At 44.9% G+C, this 21,944-nt stretch overlaps 1 protein-coding gene and 1 pseudogene across 2 annotated transcripts in view; both read left to right on the forward strand.

Moving 5' to 3' along the window:
- The window catches only part of LOC147887617 (uncharacterized), a 36,014-nt pseudogene extending 27,172 nt beyond the window's left edge, over nucleotides 1-8,842 (forward strand).
- LOC147887616 (alpha,alpha-trehalose-phosphate synthase [UDP-forming] 1-like) overlaps nucleotides 1-21,944 on the forward strand; it is a 266,990-nt gene that overhangs the window by 40,826 nt on the left and 204,220 nt on the right. For both annotated transcript variants that reach the window (XM_087393097.1, XM_087393098.1), the window contains exon 2: nucleotides 18,450-18,547. In XM_087393097.1, coding sequence (XP_087249223.1) covers nucleotides 18,450-18,547 — 98 coding nt within the window. The remainder of the gene's footprint in view (nucleotides 1-18,449; nucleotides 18,548-21,944) is intronic.

A 21,944-nucleotide genomic window follows, 5' to 3' on the forward strand; every position in this document is an offset into this window, starting at 1 on the left:
ACCGTGAAGAAAGGCTGTCTTCACATCCATTTGGCATAATTCCAAATTCTCACATGCAACCAAAGCAAGTACAATCCTGAGTGTGGTCATCTTAACCACTGGAGAAAAGATCTCATCAAAATCAACACCATACTCCTGCTTAAAGCCCTTGGCAACCAACCTGGCTTTATACCTTGGCTTAGCTCCAAGTGTGACTTTCAATCTATACACCCACTTGCATGGCAGTACTTTCATGCCCTTAGGCAACTGCACCAATTCCCAAGTACCATTTTTATGGAGACTGTCCATTTCAGACTTCATGGCTAGTTCCCATAGCCTTTTATCATGCATTTGCACGGCTTCCTTGTAAGAGGAAGGTTCTCCACAATCTGTAAGCATAATAAAATCTGCTCCTGGAACAAATCTGTCTGGCGGTTTCATTTGTCGAGTGGACCTTCGGATCCATTGGTCTTGCTGTCCAACTTGCTGCTCACCTAAAACAAGTTGCTGTTCTAGTAGATCAGGCTGCAGAATTATGCCTGGGAGGTCTTCCAAAGGTGGCATATCCCGTAGAACATCTTCCTGTTGGAATTATAGATATAATTCAGCAGTGACCAATGTAATATAATAAGTTAGTTAGGGGCACTTTTCCCTCATTTAGAGGTTTTTCCCCCTAACTACAGTTAGTTCACTAACTATGGTTAGTGACTACTAAGGTTTTGTCACTAGGACAAAACCTTATCCTACTCACTTTGTGTTGTACTCTTTTACACTCTATTCTATTGCAACTACAGCTTCCAAGCTTTCTACTCTCTCACTCCCTCTTGCTCTCACTCTCTCCCTTTCCTTCATTTGGTATCAGAGCGGGTTCTAGGCCTTTGAGCCCTCTGCTCCTTTTCGTACCAGCGCCTTGCCTCCAGCTCCAGCCCGCTCCAATCTGTCCGTACAGTCCGTACGACTGTACGGCATCCTGACGCATCGTCGGCCGTACGTACCTGCTGACCGTACCGTTTCGCCATTCAGATTCGTACATCGACCGCCGTCCGTACCAGCGCCGTACACTTTGGAAGACGTGTCCGTACATCGATCGCCGTCCGTACTAGCGCCGTACACTTTGGACTACGTGTCCGTACATTGACCGCCGTACAGCGCAACAGCATCCGTACCTGTCTTCGTAAAGTGCCAGCCGTACAGTGCCGTACAAATTGTACGGCATTTCCGTACTGTTCACACTGTCTGTACTGAATCCGCTTCAGTACAACAGGTAGCTGCTTTGTTTCGAAAAGAACCAGCAGGTGTTTTGTTTTTGACAGACAAATTGTGCAGACAGCCATTGTTTGGCCTACATTCTGGGAGCACATTTGGGGCTTTTGCAGTTTTTGCAGAGAATTGCAGAAATTTGGGGCTTTTAGTTGAATTGCCCCTTTCAGGTGCAATTTCTTGCAGAAATTTGGGGCTTTTGCAGTTTGGATGTAATTTGGCAGTTGAAAGATCATTTGGGAGTTTTGCAAGCAGTTTTGGACTCAGTATTTGGGGCTTTTAGCATTGTTACCCTTTTCTGGCTGCAATTTCTAGCCACAAATTGGGGCTTTTGTGTTGGGAGAGCATTTTTTGGAGTATTCAGTACATACTGCCTTTCTTGGAGTGTTTGGAACACTTTTGGCAGATTTTGGAGAGTGTTTTATGCTTGGACAGATTTCTGACAGCTCAAGTACAGAAATCTAAGTTGCATATACAGCCAGTGCTTGGCTGTGTTTTTGGGAGTTGTGCATTTTATTCCCAGTAAGGGAATTCAGCTTTGTATCTGCTTCAATCTCTTTCTCAGATATGGCCCATCAAAATCAGAATGAGTTCCAGTTCGGTGGTCTTTCACAGGAAGACAAATTGGATGGTACCAACTACTCCCTCTGGAGTTTCATGGTACGTAATATTCTGATTTCTGGCAATTTATGGGATTATGTCAATGGGGATGAAATCCGACCAGCAGATATTGCACCTACTACCCCTCCTCAGCAAGGAGGTGGAAGAGGTCGTGCACAGGGTGCAGCTGCAGGACAAGTTGTTGGTGCAGCTACAGTCAATACTCCAGAGCAGAAAAGATGGGATTCACGGGATGCCTTAGCCTTGTCATGCATCTCTCTTTCAGTGAAAAGATCAATCATTCCGCATATCCGGTCATGTAAGACCTCCAGGGCAGCGTGGGATATTTTGGAAAGCATGTATGCAGCACGGAATGATGCCAGGGTATCTTTTTTAAAAAGAGAGTTGAGCAATACACATATGGAGGAGGGTGACTCCATGTCAGCCCACCTCACTAAGCTACAGGATCTCAGAGAGCAGTTGTTAAACATAGATGAAATTATTCCTGATTCAGAGATGATTACAACCACTCTGAATTCTCTTCCTGAGTCTTATCTCAGCTTTCACACTTCGCTGAATTTATCATTGAGGGGGGGTGCAAATCCTCTTTCTTTTCATGAGTTGATGTCCGGGACAGGGAAGCTAACTATGCCTTAATGTTATCTGGTACTCTGCTGCGTGGGCTTTTTAAGCTTGATATTTTTGAGAAAAGAGCAGCTCATGCTTTGGCAATTTCTACCCCTACAGTTGCCATGCAAAATGCAGAATTATGGCATGCCAGATATGGCCACATGCATTACAACAGCTTAATGACACTTCAGAAATTTTCAATGGTTGATGCATTGCCACCTCTTGAGATACCTCCTCCACATGCCTGTGAAGGGTGCATTTTAGGTAAAATGCATAGATTTCCCTTCAAGAAGGATGGTTCAGTTAAAGCTGTTCGCAAATTGCAGCTTATACACAGTGATGTCTGTGGTCCCATGAGGACTCCGTCATTGGGTGGTCATCTCTACTTTGTCACATTTATTGATGACTACTCCAATTTTACTTGGGTTTATGGGCTGAAAAAGAAATCTGAAGTCTTCACAGTGTTTAAACACTTTTCAGCCATGGTTGAAAATGAAACCGGGCTCAAGATACAGACATTACGCATGGATAGAGGTGGGGAATACCTATCTGCAGAATTTGATGCTTTCCTCAAACAAAAGGGTATTGTGCATCAGCTCACAGTCAGGCTGACCCCTCAGCAAAATGGCAAAGCTGAGAGGAAAAATAGAACCCTCATGGAGATGGACAGATGTATGCTGAAAAGCAAACACATGCCTCATAAATTCTGGTTAGAGGGTTTGATGTGTGCCAATTACATTTTGAACAGGGCTCCCACTAAGGCTTTAAAAACAAAAACTCCTTTTGAGGTCTGGAATGACAGGAAGCCTTCAGTGGATCACTTCCGAGTCTTTGGATGCCTTGCCTATGCACATGTGCCAGTTGAATTTAGGCACAAATTGTCAGATAAAGCCATCAAATGCATATTTGTTGGATACAGTGCAGAAAGCAAGGGGTATCGTCTCTACAATCCTGCTACACGCAAAATCATTGTAAGTAGAGATGTGATATTTTCAGAAAATTCAGCTCACACTCAGGTTGATTTTCAAATGCCTTCACCTTCAGAAGATGTCTTTCAAGGGTTGCTACCCATTGCTTTGGGTTCCCCTGCTGATTTTTCTGATCCAAATCAGAATTTACAGCAACCTTCAAATGCTTCAGTTCCGCCACAGGATGTCATGCCTCCTCCACAGGCAGTGGAACAAGCGGTGCAGCAAGAAATTGCAGACATACATGCAGCAAAAACAGTCCCAAACTGGCTGTTACAGACTCTCCGGGAGAGTAAACTTGATGCTCCGTTACCTGGCAGGACTCGCAGTGCAGCAAGGCACATGGAAGGTGCTAATTCAGTGGAATCAGCATATGCAGGTACTCTCCTTGATGAAGAGGAGCCTGCCACATTTGAAGAAGCACAAGGTAATGTGCATTGGATGAATGCCAAGCACGATGAGTTGCAGTCCATTGAAAAAAATCAGACTTGGGATGTTGTAGACTTGCCACAGGGTAAACATGCTATTGGCACACGATGGGTATTTAAAGTCAAACGGAAGCCAGATGGCTCCATTGACAGATATAAAGCCAGGCTGGTTGCTAAAGGCTATGCTCAGAAAAAGGGCATAGATTATGAGGAGACTTTTGCTCCTACATCCCGGATGACCACCATCCGATCAGTAATTGCAATGGCTGCACATTTTGAGTGGAATGTTCATCAGTTGGACATCAAAACAGCCTTCTTAAATGGGGACTTGCTGGAAGAGGTGTATGTCAAACCACCTCCGGGTTTTGGAATTACAGCCAATGCACTTCAAGTCTGCAAGCTTAATAAAGCTTTATATGGGCTGAAACAGGCCCCTCGTGCATGGTATGCCAAGATACATGCCTTTTTGACCAGCAAGGGGCTGCACAATAGTCCTACTGAGAGCACCCTCTACATCAAGATGGATGGGGGGGAAATCTTAGTCATCCTTCTTTATGTTGATGACTTACTGCTCACAGGGTCCAATGATGAAAAAATTGCAGATTTCAAAACTGATTTGCAGACCCACTTTGATATGTCAGATTTGGGGCTGCTTCACTTTTATTTGGGGATCCAGTTCTCTCATGAGAGACGTGGCACTGTTATGTCTCAGTCCAAGTATGTTCATAAACTTTTGGACAGATTTAACATGCAAGAGTGTAAGCCCATATCTACTCCTATGGAACCGGGGCTGAAACTCACAATGCATGATGCAGGAGAATCAGTTGATGCCACACTTTACAGTCAAGCTGTTGGATGCCTCATATATCTCTGCAATACTAGGCCTGATATTCAGTTTGCAGTATCTCAGGTGAGCAGGTACATGCACAGCCCCAAAACTATGCATTGGCAGGCAGTTAAGCGCATCTTCCGTTATTTGCAAGGCACCAAGTCTTTTGGCTTACTATTTCCCAGGGGGGGTGACTTGCAGATGCATGCCTACAGTGATTCAGATTGGGCTGGTGATTATGACACTAGGCAGTCCACTAGTGGCAATTGTTTCTTTTTGGGAAAATCTTGCATTTCATTGCTGAGCAAGAAACAATCTACAGTGGCTACCTCATCATGTGAAGCTGAGTACAGGGCAGCTTTCACAGCAACAGTTGAATGTGTCTGGCTGAGACGTTTATTTGCTGATCTTCATCTGTCTTTGGAGGGTCCTTCTCCAATTCTCGCTGATAGTCAGAGTGCCATTGCAGTGGCTAAGAATCCAGTGTTTCATGCTCGCATGAAGCACATTGAGGTTCACTATCACTACGTCAGAGAGAAGTTGCAGGCAGGAGAGATCAGTATGATCTTTGTGTCCACACATGATAACGTTGCAGATATTTTCACCAAAGCGCTACCACGTGAGAAGTTTGAGGCATTTCGCAGTGCCCTGAACTTATATCCGTTTGGTGATTGATCAGCCTTGTACATGACATTGGCACTGCAGGGGGGTGTTGGAATTATAGATATAATTCAGCAGTGACCAATGTAATATAATAAGTTAGTTAGGGGCACTTTTCCCTAATTAATGTCAACCTCTGAAGCATCAGAAGGCTTATCTGCTGCCTTAAACATACATGACTCATCAAATAAGACATCATTGCTGCGTGTTAGCTTCTTATTCACAGGATCCCATAGGCGGTAACCCATCTCACCACTGTCACCATATCCAAGAAAAATGCATTTAAGAGACTTAGGATCAAGCTTGCTGCGATCTTCTCTGCGTATATGCACGTACGCAGTGCAGCCAAAGACCCTCAAGTGCTTATAGGAAGGAGGTTTTTCTGTCCAAAGCTCCTCTGGCACTCTGTCATCTAGTCTTTTATTTGGTGACCTATTGATGAGGTGTACTGCTGTTTTTACAGCTTCAGCCCAAAATCCATGAGGTAAAGCAGCATGTGACATCATAGAGCGAGACTTTTCCTGTATGGTTCTATTCATACGCTCTGCAGTGCCATTTTGCGCTGGACTGTAAGGAGCAGTGAGTTCTCTTTTAATACCTCTAGCATCACAAAATGCATTGAATGCATTAGACATATACTCCCCACCGTTATCTGACCGCAAAGCCTTCAGTGTTCTGCCTGTTTGGTTCTCAACCATAGCAAGCCATTTCTGGAACACTGGAAAGACATCACTCTTCAATCGAAGAGGATACACCCACACCTTCCTTGTGGAATCATCTATAAATGTGACAAAGTACCGTGCACCTCCAAGTGAAGGACTAGGCATCTCACACACGTCTGTATGGACAAGCTCAAGTTGAGCATCTTTATGTCCTAATCTCCTTTTATGAGGACACTGTAACTGTCTACCATATATGCAGTGCTCACGAAACTTTAAATCAGAAAATTTAAGAGACGGTAAGTAGCCAAGGCGAGCCAATTGCTCCATTCCACTTATGCTCATATGTCCCATCCGGCTATGCCACATAGAAATATTCGGCAGCTCGGTGGCATGAATATCAGCATGATTACATACTTTAGCATGAAGAGTATACATTGTGTCAACCTTAGAGCCTCTGGCAACAACCAGGGCACCTTTGGTGACCTTCCAGAAACCATGACCAAAGCTGGTCACAAAACCTTCGTCATCCAACATGCCAGTAGAAATCAGATTTTTCTTGACTTCGGGTACATGCCTGACATTGTGAAGCATAAGCTGAGTACCATCAGCAAATACAAGCCTGACATCTCCAACACCAACAATACTGCATGCATGATTATCCCCTAGAAAAACGACTCCATTACTGCCTACTGCATATCTTACAAACAATTCTTTGTAAGGTGTAACATGGAATGAGGCACCTGAGTCAATGATCCAAGAGTGCATGTCTGCAAAATCTCCTGCATGGAGAGAATGAGCATCCAAAGTAGAGAGAAATAGAACCTCTCCCTCACTGTCATAACCGTGTGTAGAATGAAGCTCTTCAATCTTCACACTGCTCTTGCCATTGCTTACTGGTACAATTGCTTTTGCATCTGACGCATCAGTGTTTTTGGCTTTGTCTCTCTTATCATTTTTCAGTTTAAAGCACTGCTTTTTGGTATGTCCCTTTTTGCCACAGTAGTAGCACTCAACATCTTTGTTGGAGCGGGACTTGCTCCTCCCTTTTCCCCTTTCCTGAGATTTGCCTCTTTGCTGACTTCTCCCCCTTGCATTTAAGGCATTGTTAGGCTTTACTGCATCTTGAGCTTTCAGCTTCTGCTCTTCTTGCAAAATCAGCCCTGTGATATCCGAAAAACTTATGAAAGTGTTTGCATTTGTTACAGCTGTGGTGAATGTATCCCAACTTTCAAGAAGAGAGATCAAGAGTGCCATACCCTTGGTTTCCTCATCCACCACATATTTTTGATTTGCAAGTTGAGTGACAATTGAATTAAACTCATTGAGATGTGCATCCATGGAGGTCCCTTCCTTCATCTTCAGATTGAAGAACTTGCGCAGCCAATATATCTTTGTGGCTACACTCTGCTGCCCATATGTGTCCTGTAGCTTTTTCCACACACCCCAGGCTGTTTTTTCACCATCCACATTCCAAACAACACTCTCATGGAGTGACAATTCAATTATGGACTTTGCTGACAGATCAGCTAGTACCCAAGCATCATCAGATGTGCCAGTGGGCTTCACACCTTTGTGTATAATAGGAGCATGAAACTGCCTGAGAATTAGCACATTCAGGACCATCTTTTTCCACATTGGGTAGTTAGCAGCACCCTGCAACTTTTTAATATTGAGAAGAGAAGATTCCGAGGATGAAGCCATTACAATCAGCAAGAAATATAACCCACACTTGGGTGCCTGACTCCCTGCAAACTAAGTGCACAGATGCACTTGTAGTTGTGCTCAAAAGTTAATTCCTGCAATTTTCTCCCACTTAACAGTAAATACTGTCTGTTTCCTGCCGGCTGCAGATCCAGAAAAGCAATACTTAATGCATTAATTGATGCTCTGTAGTACAGTACAGCAGTACCTTGATTTGACACAATGTATGTCCCTGCTGTAACAGTGAAAACAGCACTGTTTTATGCACTTTAAACTTCAGTAAAGTGACTGTTTACAGTCCAAAATTGACTCCGGACAGTACCCTACTGTACTTTCTAGTACAGCAACAGAAATTGACTGTATAACTGTCCAAAACTGTCAGAATTAGACTTTCTCTTGCCTCTATAACTGTGTTACACAGTTTAGAACTTGAATGAGGCAAAAGCCCCTTGACTGGAAGCCAATTTTGAAGATTTTAGTGCATAGACCGCTTTCCCAAAGCTCCACTGATCACATAAAGCATCTAGGTGTTTCCCCGAACACTGACATGCATAACAATGTCAAAAGCCCCAATTCATATGCATCTGCCACTGTCCCGTAAGTTATAAAATGCATCAAATCCTTGCACAAATCAACTCCAATCAGGAGGATATATGCAAATAAGTGCGTGTATAAGCCAATGCTTGGCTGTGGCTACAAAAGCCCCTTGATTCCACAATTCAAAAAATGAGAATTTCTCTCACATAGGAGGCATAGATCTACAGATCTACCTCACTGACAATACATCTGACCCACAATGCTCAAGTATGAGGTCAGAAATTGCGCTGGGACAGAAAAGAACTGCAGGCTGAAGGAACAAAAAAAAAGCGGATGAAGCGGTCTGCTCTACGATATGTTGCGCATCGTGAACGTCTCCGAGCTCTCCGGCGATGGCGATGGCGATGGCGAGTACATGCACCTGTGGCCACTTGTGGCGCTGATGGCGGAATTGCTGGCGCCGCCTGGCTGGCTGCTGGTGGCGCCGCTGGCGTCGCTGGTAGCCTTGGCGTTGGCTTCGCTAGTGGCCTTGGCGCTGGCGTCGCCGGTGGCCTTGGCGCTGGCGACGAACAGCCTCGAAGGCTGTAGCGCTGCCTTGGCTGCTGGCGCCGCTGCCTGGCGATGGCTGTGCTGCTGGTTGCCTTGGCAGCTGGAAGCGTTGGCAGTGCTAGCAACTGCTGGCGTTGCTGACGCTGCTGGTTGCTGGCTGTTGGCTGCTGGTAAGACCCACGTTTGGGCACCCACACGAATAGGCAACTGCTGGATAGGCGTCGATAGGGAGAGTGGCTCTGATACCAGTTGTGGAAGGGGAGAGTAGGAGCACACCGACACACACTAGCAGGATAAACACAAGAAGTGTGGGGATAAAATGTATGTGTGTACCTCCCCTAGCACACAGTCAACCTTTTATATGAAAGGATAAGGTTACAACACTAAGTACACCGCGGTGTACTTAGTGTACTTAACAAATAAAGTACTAAGTGTACTAACTGTACTTGGGTGGCCATAGTGCCTTTACCCCAACACCAAACAGGCCGACCAGTCTGCTGGAAAACCGCCCTTAAAGGGCTCTCATTACAAGGGCCCTTGGCCCACAACACTAGGGCTTTGGCCCTCCTTTCAAGGGCAGATGCCCTACTATATATTCAGAGTCCAGCCCCCCCAAACCTACTGCAAACAGTGCGCCTCCATGTCCTAGATCCATCGCAATCTGTCCCAGACTATCTTGCCTCTGCTCCAGGCTTGTTCCAGCTCTAGGGCTCCTGCCTGAGCTCCGTACGTGTCCCTGAAACCAGCCGTACAGCAGGCGTCTGTAATCTGTACAGATCTGCCATGCTTCCGCACTATCCTGGCCCTCTGTCCTGCCCATAACAGCTCTAGATGTGCTGCCCACATGACAGCCATGATGCTGTCTATGTGGTAGCCCCTTTCTCTCTTATTCTGTTGGGTACTGCCCTAGGTCTCCCTCCCCCATGCTCTCCTCATATGGGGGCTTACAGATGGGGAGTGTTGGGGTAAAGGCACATTGCCACCCCTTTATTAAAGATAAGACATCTATGACTGTCTTAAGACAGTCATAGGGTAAAACCTAATCCTAATAAAACTAATGAGTTTGTGGTGTGGCTCATTACTTCACACCCGCACACTTGAGTCTTCTCTCTCTCACACTCTCTCCCTCTTGCTCTTCTTCCCCCTTCAGGCCCTTCAACTGGTATCAGAGCCACCTTTCCCCTCTACCCTTGCCTACCCACCCCCCTCGACCTCTACCTAGCTAGCAGGTGACAGCGCCGTACGGACGTACGTCGTCCGTACATCCGTACGGACGGGCATCGAGCAGGGCACGGGAGCTGGTGCGGGCGCGGGCGCGGGCATCGAGCAGGGCACGGGAGCTGGCGCGAGCGCGGGCGCGGGCATAGAGCTGGGCGGGGGCTGTATAGCAGCTGCTAGCTGCAGCAGGGCGGTGCCGCGTCATGCCAGCAGCTGCTAGCTGTTAAGCCCTCGGGCGTCGCACAGGCTACAGCAAGGTACACGACCGTACGGCAATCCGTACGACGGGCGTCCGTACAGTATGGACGAAGCCGCCGTATCTGCAGGGAGCTGCATCAGGGGAAGAACTTCCGAAATTTTTCTTCTTTCCCTCTTCTGGGATTCCGTACACTGCGCAGGTACAGGAAGTACAGCAGGCGCATATTTTTTTTGGGAAGAAAAAGGAGAAAGAGCTCTCTGCTCTTGATTCAGGATCATTCTTCAGTTCACAAAACTGTGTTTTCTTGACAGTACAGCAAGTACCTTCATTTACCTCGTGCTTGAGGTGAAGAGAACCACAGTGTGTGGTTGATTGCACAGTTGTCTGTTTTTGTGAAGGAAATGCCTTGATTTTGCAGAGGACTTTTATGCTTTTACTGGGCTTGAATCTCAGTTTCCGGGTGAGCAGATCATAGGGCTTTTGCCTGGCAGTTGATGCTTTGTATGCCTTGAGGTAGTGTGGTGCCACAGAGCACACATTTGCCTCGATTTCGCAGTGTCGAGGTGACATTTTCTTGCAGGTCACATTTCTTGTGCAACACTCAGAGAACCTCAGTTGAGCCACGCTTGGCCAGGGCGCATCGAGTTTACTCGGTCCCTAACTGTCCATCGTTGACAGTGCTCAAAAGGTTCCTCATTGAGTGTTTGTACGTTGGGATCTGTGTATGTCATTTCTACACAGGGCAGTATATGCATTACACTGTTGGATGATTTTGTCAGAGAGATTTTCATATTGCATGCTACCTCAGTGTTGAGGTGTTCTTCACTTGGTTCAGGTGTCAGTCAAGGGGCTTTTGCCCAGATTTTGTTTGATAGCACTTGGGTTACTGACAGAGATCTTCAGATGCATTTTATCCCCTTGGCAGAAGGGTGATTGCTTGGGATTTATCCCATTTTCTGTTGCAGGTTTTGTGACAGGCTGAAGTGTCATTTTTTTTTGGGTGTTTGCCAAGTGGTTTATGCATATTAACTCAGTGCAATACCTCATCTGAGGTGGGAGAAGTGATCAGTACAGCCAGTACAGCAGTGTTTACAGCAGTGTTTGTGCTTTGTCAGCTGATTATGCACTGTTAAGCACTTGTTGAGCAGCTGCAGCAGTCTGAAATTACTGTTTTTTATGCCTATTTGAGCACGGTACAGTGCTTCAGAAGGTACAGTAACTGGGAGAATTTTCTGTTTTGCTGCAGATTTCCTGACAGTAAAAAACAGCACTATTGTGAGTGCTCCTGGCTCTTGATAGAGCAGGTTTTTTCTGAGAAATCAGAATTTTTTATTCAGTCTTTTTTACTTCCAGGGAATCAGATACTTTCCTTATCTGATATGGCATCAGGGGGAAGTGAATCTTCAATTCTGAACATAAAGAAACTGGAAGGAGCACACAATTATGCATTATGGGCAGAACAGTGCTTAATGTACTTCTGTTAAAGAAGATTTCTAAGCCCATAAGGGTGAAGGGTGTCAAGCCATCTGACATGGCAGCTGATGACTGGGAAGAGCTTGATTTGTCCGCAAGGGCAGCTATCATGCTCACTATTTCTGACACTCTTGTGTTCAATGTTCAGGCTGAAAAGACCTCTTATGGTCTATGGCAAAGACTAGAAGAATTGTATGCCCAAAAGAGCTCAGCCAGTAAGGTTTATTGGTTGAAGAAGCTGGTTGATCTTCGCATGAAGGAAGGTACAGCTATGACCTCACACTTGAGTGAGTTCAATGCCATCTTTACACAGCTGATTGCACAGGGATTGAATCTTGATGAGGAGTTCAAGGCTACTTTCTTGCTGTATACCCTCCCTGAGAGTTGGGACACTTTCAAGACCACCTTGTCAAATTCGAATGTCACTCTTATTTATGCTGATGTAGAGAGCTCTCTCCTTATGGAGGAGATGAGCAGGAAGAATAATGCGAGCAGCAAGTCTTCAAATGCCTTGCAGGTACAGGATAGAGGCAGGACTCAGCAGAAGGGGAGATCTGCTAGTAAGTCCAAATCCTGCAGTCAGTCCTGTGGCAAAAAGGATATTGAATGCTTTTATTGTGGCAAGAAGGGACATGTGAAGTCTAAGTGCTTCAAGTTCATACGGGATCAGAAAGCCAAGAAGGCTGAAACAAAGGATGCAGGCAATGGAAGCAAAGGCAAAGGCAAGGCCAAGGCAGATGACTTGGATGCAGTGAATGTTGCAGCAGAGGACAGTGACAGTGACATACATGATGTTTTATGCTCTTCTGCTGTAATAGCACATGCTTTGGTTATTGATGGCCATGACATGCACACCTGGCTCTTGGATTCAGGTGCTTCTTTTCATGTTACTCCTCATAGGGAGTGGTTTACTTCCTACACAGGTACTCATGGAGTTGTTCATCTTGGAAACAACTATGCATGTCAGATTGCAGGGATTGGCAGTATTCAGATAGTATTCCCTAATGGACGCACGTTTATGCTTGATGGTGTTCGCCATGTGCCCCAAATCAAGAAAAATCTGATTAGCACTGGCTTATTGGATGACAGTGGTTACCACACCACATTTGGGGATTCCAAATGGGTGATTACTGATGGCCAGGCTGTAGTGGCTGAGGGTTTTAAGAGTGATACCTTGTACCCTCTTTATGTTTCCAGTGTGGGTAATCATGTTGTTGCCATAACCGAGCTGCCAAAGGTTTCATTGTGGCATAGCCGATTGGGACACATGTCTGTTAAAGGAATGCAAGAACTGTCACGTTTGGGTTATCTGCCGTCTCTTTCATTTTCAGATTTGCCTACTTGTGATCATTGTATATTTGGCAAGCATTCTGTGACTCCTCATAAGAGGAGAACTCCCCAGAATAGAGCACCACTTGATCTAGTGCACACTGATTTGTGTGAGATGCCACAGTTATCACTAGGGGGTGCAAAATATTTTATTACTTTTATTGATGATTCCACACGCAAAGTGTGGGTCTATTTCTTGAAGCATAAGGGCGATGCCTTAGATGCTTTCAAGAAGTTTGTCGCTCAGGTTGAGAATCGGACAGGTCGCAGGCTGAAATGCCTCAGATCCGATAATGGGGGTGAGTATGTGTCACATGCTTTTGTGCAGTTTTGTCAAGCTAAGGGCATCAAATAGGAACTCACAGCCCCTCATAATGCATCTCAAAATGGTGCAAGTGAGCGTATGAATCGAACTATTCAGGAGAAGGTTCGATGTATGTTGTCTTATGCTGCATTACCCCATGGCTTTTGGGCAGAAGCCGTGCAAACAATAGTTCACATTATTAACAGGTCGCCAAACAAGGCTTTGGAGTTGAAAGTGCCAGAGGAGGTGTGGTCTGGCAAGCCACCTTCATATAAGCACTTACGTGTATTTGGCTGCGAGTGCTTTGCTCATGTACGCAAAGAACTGCGCACCAAACTAGATCCAAAGTCTATCAGATGCATCTTTATGGGTTATGGTGACGAAGGTGAAATGGGGTACAGGTTATGGGATCCCGTTAAACGGAAGATTATACGCAGCAATGATGTCATCTTTAAAGAGGATAGTGTACACAAGGAACCCATGCAACCTGTGGAATACAGGAGGGTTATTTATGATGATGCTGGACAGCAAAGAATGCCCATTTATATGCAGCAGCAGGCTGCTCCAGATAACCCTGTTCATGAGGGTATACAGGCTGAAAATCAGCCAGATAATTTTGCCAATGATGCACCACTGGATATGACAGCAGATGGGGCTGTAGAACAGCCAGATATGGTGGTACAGCCATCTGTCATGCATGACGAACAGGCTGGACAGCAGCCTAATCCGGAACATTTTGTTAGGAGGAGCACCCGTGTACAACGGCCTCCTGCCAGGTTTGTTCCAGGAGCCAATAATGTGGCTGATTTTATCATGCTGACAGATTGTGGTGAGCCTTCCAGCTTCAAGGAAGCTATGGGAAGAACAGAGAAAAAGAAGTGGGAGAAAGCCATGCAGTCAGAAATGGATTCCCTACTTCAAAATGATACATGGGACTTGGTGCAGCTACCTGCAGGCAGAAAGGTTTTGCCATGCAAGTGGGTTTACAAAGTCAAAGTAGACTCAAATGCTTTACCGAGGTATAAGGCCAGATTGGTTGCCAAGGGATTTAAGCAGGAGAAGGGCATTGACTTTGATGAGATCTTTTCCCCTGTAGTCAAGATGACTACTTTGAGAGCAGTGTTAGCTCTTGTTGCTCATGACGACATGGATTTATGTCAGATGGATGTGAAGACAGCTTTTCTTCACGGAGATCTCCATGATGAGATCTATATGAGTCAGCCAGAGGGATATGCTGTTAAAGGGAAAGAGCAGCTTGTGTGTAAGCTCAAGAGGAGCTTGTATGGACTCAAGCAGGCGCCAAGAGAATGGTACAAGAAGTTTGATGCCTTCATGCAGTCCCAAGGATATCATAGGTGTGAGACCGATCATTGCTTGTACACCAAACGGGCAAAGGATGGCAGTTTGATGCTACTCATTCTATATGTGGATGACATGCTTATTGCCAGTAAATCTCAGCATGAGATTAGTGCTTTGAAGAAACAACTGCATAAGTCTTTTGACATGAAAGACTTTGGTGATGCAAATCATATTCTTGGCATGCGGATTACTCGTGACAGGTCCAAGGGACTTTTGTTTCTGTCACAGAAAGAGTATATTGACAAAGGACTGCAGCGCTTTAAAATGGAGGGGGGAAGTCTATTAGTACCCCGTTGCCTCCACATTTAAAACTCAGCAGTAAGGACAGCCCCAGATCAGATGATGATAAGGCTGAAATGGCCAAGGTTCCGTATGCATCTGCAGTTGGATCCTTGATGTATGCCATGGTTGCTACTCGTCCGGATATTGCTTTTGCGGTGGGAGTCATCAGCAGGTATATGGCAAATCCAGGCAAGCGGCACTGGGAAGCAGTGAAAGGTGTCTTGAGGTATCTCAAGGGTACAAAAGACTTGTGTATATGCTATGGTAAGCAGGATGCATTGGTGCATGGTTTTACAGATTCAGACTATGCAGGGAATGCAGATAACCGGAAGTCTACTACCGGTTATATTTTCACATTTGCAGGAGGTGCTATATCATGGGGGTCTCGTTTGCAGAAATGCATTGCACTGTCAACTACTGAAGCTGAATATGTTGTAGCCACTGAGGTTTGCAAGGAAGCAATATGGCTTACTCGGCTGGTGGGAGACTTGGGCATTACAGGAGATATGCCAGTTTTGCATTGTGATAGTCAGAGTGCTATCATGTTGGCAAAGAATCCGGTCTTTCATCAGAAGACCAAGCACATAGATGTGAAATATCATTTCATCAGGGAGGTACTGGAAGACCATCGACTTATGCACATAAGGAGAGATACCCCCTCGTCCTTGTCCCCCTGGCAATAAAGCCTGAGCATTTGAATTAGGCATGCTACCTACTCCTCTATTATTCTGAATACGACATCGTCTTCTCCCAACCATAAGATTAAGACTCAATTTTATCCGTATGTCAGGCCTTAATCATGCAATAAACGTGTCCTTTTTAATAACACGAGGTGGCACCTCTGGCAAGAGGGCTGACTGCCATCTATTCCACATAATTGTGAAGGTTCCCACATAGCCATCCATAGTTTGACCAGGCTTCTGCTGCAGACCACACATCTCCTTCTAGAGACCATCTGCATCCTTTGCACGAGCAAACTGGGCCAAAAATGCTGCTCTCACCTCTGCATAAGTGGGATTCCTACGTTCTCCTTGCTCATCTTGGCAAACTGCCTAGAAGCATTTCTATTCACACGGCTTTGTTCCTCCTGCAACAAAAGGGCAACCAACTGGTCAAAAGAGTGGTGGTTGCCATTGCCCATGGCAACCAACCACAAAGTAGTGGCAAAGCTCTAGTATGAATCAAGCAATCCATCAAGTGTCATGGATACAAGCCGAGAATCTGGGACTATGTCATCAATATTTGCTAGCTGCTCTTTCAAACCCTTAACACTGGTAAGATAGGCATCTATATTACCACCCTTTTCAAGCTTTAAATCCTTCAACTACTTGCGGAGATAGGCTAGTCTAGCCTCATTCCGCACCTAATATAAGGAGGCAAGCTGATCCCATGCTTGTTTAGCTGTCTTGCATGAACGGATATGAGGGATAATAACCCTTTTCACTGACAGAGCAATCAAGGCATGTGCTTTGGCATCACGTCCATCCCACTGAATCTGCTCCTGAGTAGGAGGCAAAGTACCTGTAGTGGAAGAGGCTGTTGCACCACAAGTAGCATTAGAGCCATCACCAGATGAGCGAGAGGCACTACCAGATGTACCAGAAGCAGGACGTCTATTGGGTTTGAGTACGTGTAACAATATTCCAAAGATTCTTGGCAACGAAGAAATGCCCTATCATATAAGCCCACATGGGGTAATTTGTGCCATTGAGTTTGTCCTCAGACCCAAGCATCCCAAAAAAGTCATCCTTATTGCCAGCCATAGTGCAAAAGTGCAAGACAAAGGAAAAGGCACCAACTAACAATGCAAAGGAGAGGAGTGCAATCTCCCATATCCAAAAGGCAATTTACTGCACAAGCTTCAAAGCTTTCTCACTGCAAATGTGTGGCTGTCAGAAAGTGTACCTGCTGCAAAAAGACTTCCAAAGGCAACACGCGGCCTTCCAAGGCAACACAGGGCCTTTCCACAATTCTAAGGAACCAAAGAAAGGGCTGTTTTGCTGGAAATAATAGAAGGCAATGCAGTAGGAACTTACCAAGTGATGTTGACCAAAATTACAGCAAGAAAAAGGCTCCAAACTTGAGCACATGTAGTCACCCTTGTAGGAAGGTGAAATGGACAGTGAATGGCAACTGAGGGTGCCAAAAGAAGCTGGAATGTGGAATTACAGCAAGAGTATATGCTCCACACCTGTCAAGAGCTTGTGTGAAGGCTCCCACAAGTGAAGGGCAGCAAGAGAGGACCTCAAGATGAGTGCAGCAGCAACCTGAGGGGGACAAGCTCGCAGCCTGAGGTGTAGAAGCAGCAAATAAGAGCAAGGGGGCTTCAAAATACAGCAGCAGGCTCCAGGCTCCAAATGACCAAGTCGGCACTATGTGTCCTAACTGCCTATAACTAGGCCGACAAGGCACATACCAAGGAATAGATGGCACCTATGGATAGCCCATAGAAGGGCTTATAGTAATCCTTTCAATGTAACTGTTCTCTGTGCATGGCTGCTTGGGATGTGTTGAAGATCATAACCGTGGTTTTACCAAGGCTGACCGAATGATCAAAGAGGTGATACAGAAAATGATCTTTAATCTATAAATCCACGGTGTTTTGTGGTGTATAATGTGATCTTTTTTCGAACAAAGTTGTTCATCGGCCATTAAAATGATTGAGTAGGCCTTCCTTAATGCTTTTGTTCCTTTAACTAGAATGCATGCTGAAGGAGATGTAAAAGCGATCAGATTCCTTCTTGAAAGATTTAGGCATTACAGATCGTTTTGTTTTTCTTGAATAATGAAGTCCAGCAATATTAGTATGTCTAAATCGATTTTGGTATACATGTCGAATGCGTTTGGAGTATTGGGAGTGGCAGACGTTTACCAGCTATAAAAATAAGTGATTAGGCCTTTTGTCCACAATGCTTTCATAGACTAATAAGTGATTAGGCCTTTTGTGATCAGTAATTTTGTCCACTAATTAACGTGAATGATTGCTGAAAGAAATGTGCAAGCAATCAAATTTCTTGTCTAGCAATTTAGGTATTACAGATTCTCCTTTAGCATAATTTGATTTCTGTAGCCGGAAATTTATTTATGTTCATAGACTTTATGTTTGTTAATGAGATTCATGTTATCAAACCATCTAGCTTGTATTGCAAGGTTGATCTCTATGATAGGTGATGTACCAAAGGTGAGATGGTTATATTTTCTACTGCTCATCACACTAGAAAAAAAGTACAATTTGAGGTTGCAGAATTAAGTTTGGATGGATACGCTCCTTGACTTGCTTGGGAAATAAGTTGGATAATTCTGGAGGTGAAAGACACATTTCTATTATGTTGTTTTTCAGGGCAGACTTGTAGAGTTGCTTAGGAAATAAGTGGATATTATATATGTAAGATTCTGGAGGTGAAAGATGCATTTGTATTAGTTGTTTTTCAGGAAAGACTTGTAGAAATGGTAACATTTCATGGAAAATGGTTTTTTGTCAGGAGTGAGACAATTTGAGACGAGGTGGATTGGATGGGCAGGTGTAAATGTTGCTGATGAAGTTGGTCAACTTGCATTGACCAAGGCTTTGGAGGAGCAGGTTTACTGTTTTTGACCCTAAATTGTTAGTTGAACATTTTGGTTTTTAAACTCAAGCTACAACAAAATCTTCTGCTCAGAGTGCTGTAGGATGCTAAGCACGCACTGCAGCTGCAGCTTTGTGATCATGCTAAAAAGTGTTAACAATCCCGGGTGCATGGCCGTCATCTTCTTCAAATGCTGCACCCCATCCATCTTCCATGTTCTTGTGTTTACTCTTTGGCAGCATTAGATGTTTTTAAGTTTTTTGCAAGCATAAGATGGGATAGGAGAACTCTAGTGAGGTATCTATTTTGACTGGAATCAGCAAGGAGAACTTAACACAAAAATTGCTTGTCACCGTCAAGTAGGCATTTTGCACCGCATCATTCTGATTGGCAGATCCATGGACTCTGCTTATTGCAGGCTCATCAAAATTTTTATTTACCCTGATGCCTCGTATGGTGATGTGGGTTGGGAAACCTTTGGTATGATCTATAAGGCAGCTAGTGAAAGCATTCTACTTGTTCGGCACCTCATGGTCTTTGTAATTGTGTCTTTTGAGAGTTGTTCTTAGGGAGCTTGATAAGAAATCCTTAGTTTGTGCTGACTTAAAGGCAAGGAATTGGGGCCATGTATCAGCGCACAGAAAGAAAGAAAGATATATTAACGTCCACGGGAGACCTCGCGGGCCTATGGGACAAAGTGCACAAAAAAGCGAACTCATACAAGCCTCAGTGGGCTGGAGCAAAGGGTACGCTAGGACCCTTGCTGAGTACTAATCTATGCTAATATAATCATAATCATAATCATATCATATCAAATCAATCCATCTATCCAGGTGCTGAGACGAAACCGAAGCCTGGTACAGTGATGGCTCTTTGGTGGGCTGCGAAAATATCTTGTATCTGCGTTTGTCGAGCTGTCCCGCGCTGCGGTGGGGGGCACGGTCTCCTCACTCTCTGGACTCTCTGGACTATGTCTAGAGTGATCCCTCGTCTTTGTCGGTCTCCTCTGAGGAAAGCTGTGATAGGGCGGACCTCAATAGAGTGTGCTTTGGGGGCTTTTTGTCGCACATGTGGCCTCGACGTCCCTCTCTCGGCGGTACTGTGCCGGCTACTCATCCAGACTGCTCTCATATCGGCTAGCTCCTCTACCTCCACTCCACTGTGTCCGGGGGCTGACTCAAATGTATAGAAGTCTGTGACGTGCCGCTGTGTCCGATCATCCTTTATGTCCTGTAGTGGTCTGACCACCCCCTGCTGCTCTTTGATCTGTCGTAGAAGCGCCTCCGTGTGTCGCCGCATCTCCATTACACCTTTGCCATCTTCTTGAAGCAACGATCCTCTGGATGGCCAAGCTTCTGACAGTAATTACATTTAAGAGGTTTTCCTTTCTTCTTGGGCTTATTTTTGAGAAAGAATGCTTTGCCAGATTCAAAGAAAGATTCTGCTTTCTCTGTAAGCCTACGGTCCTCATCAATGAGATGAGCTACCATATCCTTAAAGCTCATATTGCGGCTGACTCTTAGGACAGCAAGGATCTCATTGTACTTGGAAATGTCTTCAATACTTGAGAGAAGTACAACAACTTGATCATCATCTTCAACAATGGCTAGGATGGCAGATAATTGTTGGAGAATTGACCCAAGATTGCTCAAGTGTTCATTGAGGGTTTCAGTTTCCTTCATCTTGAGCTTGAAGAGTTTTTGTTTGAGAAATACTTTGGAATTATTGATCTTATTTCCAAACAAATTCTCTAATTTTTCCCAAACGTCATTTGTAGTCTTATCAATATCCACTTGGTGGATAAGGTTGTTAGCCAAATCTAGGCCAATGATAGCCATTGCTTTATCGTTTTGGTTCTCCCACCAACTGATTCTAGCATCATCACTTTGGGGTTTTGGCTCCTTGCCATTGGTGATATTCCATATCCCTTCTCGCATAAGAAGAAGCCGGAGTTTCGTCTGCCAAGTTAGGAAATTACTCCCTGAGAATTCTCGATGAACGAGGAGTTTTTTATGCTATCCATTGGTGGGAAGGTCTTAGCTGTTATTACAGCCAATGTCTAAATCCCTTACAATGTTTACTCAAATTTCAAAAAAGGCCCAAATTTTACATGGTAGAAGCTTCAATTATGTCAAAGGAAGACACAGGACAGAAAAGCCCTAAATTTTTGGGTTAGGGTTGCTGCAAAATTAGGGTTTGCAGAAAATTGGGGTTTCTGATATTTTTTCTCAAAATATGAAAACCATAGAATTTCTCGATGAACGAGGAGTTTTTTATGCTATCCATTGGTGGGAAGGTCTTAGCTGTTATTACAGTCAGTGTCTAAATCCCTTACAATGTTTACTCTAATTTCAAAAAAGGCCCAAATTTTACATGGTAGAAGCTTCAATTATGCCAAAGGAAGACACAGGACAGAAAAGCCCTAAATTTTTGGGTTAGGGTTGCTGCAAAATTAGGGTTTGCAGAAAATCGGGGTTTCTGATATTTTTTCTGAAAATATGAAAACCATAGTGCAAAAGAGGCCAAATATGCCAAAATCCCCAAAGAATATTGAAAATCTGGGCTAAAAGTGCAAAAGTCGACTTTTAGGACAAAATTGACAATTTTTGCCCATTTTTGCAGATTTTAGCACCAAATGATCCTGAAGTTGCTATGCAGAGGGTGGTCTAGCATAAATGAGGGTAGGCGACCTTGAAAATTTGCTGATGGAGCAGTTCAAAGTTGAAAACGGGCTAGAATTCCCCAAAAAATGCCACGAACTGCTGGAAGCAGCCACGAGCTGTTGCAAACTACTTGAAAATAGTCACAAACTTCTATGAACTGCTGGAAAAATGGGCTGCACAGCTGCAACATCACAGGTAGTTAAGGTTATGTGCCTAGCAAGTGCTTTGCCACCCACCCGTCAGTTGTTGTTGACGATTGCTCATGAGATGGTTCGTGCAGCCCTGATGTCCATGCCACGGAAGCAATAGTCATGCGCATCAGTGACACTTAGGAAGGAGATTGACGCAGATCAAAGCATGCGTCACAAGTCACAGGCAGTAGCAGGACATGTGCACATGTGCATTGCCATCAGTTGCTTCTTGGAGAGCACCGTCAGAGGTAATAGTCCTGCACCGTAGTCTTTGGGTAGATAGATGCGCTGTAGAACTTGATGACGGGCAGTTGATCTTCAGAGGGATGGCTATGAGCAGATTGCGAGGGAGGCGTGAGTAGACTGCGAGGGAGGATGTGCGGAATGGCGCAGCATCAGGGAAGATAGCGGGCAGTATTACGAGGTAGGGCAGCAAAGGCGGGTAGAAGAGCGAACAGAAAAGCGGGCAGAAGATCCGCAGGATGGCGGGTTTGTTTGCTGTTTGCTGCGGGCTGAATGGCGACTGTTGCAGGAGCAGCAGCGTGGGCAGAGAGGTG

Source organism: Dipteris shenzhenensis, chromosome 22, assembly GCF_047967505.1.
Source record: "Dipteris shenzhenensis isolate YYH24624 ecotype China chromosome 22, Dip_SZ_1.0, whole genome shotgun sequence".
In the NCBI taxonomy this organism is placed as follows: Eukaryota; Viridiplantae; Streptophyta; class Polypodiopsida; order Gleicheniales; family Dipteridaceae; genus Dipteris; species Dipteris shenzhenensis.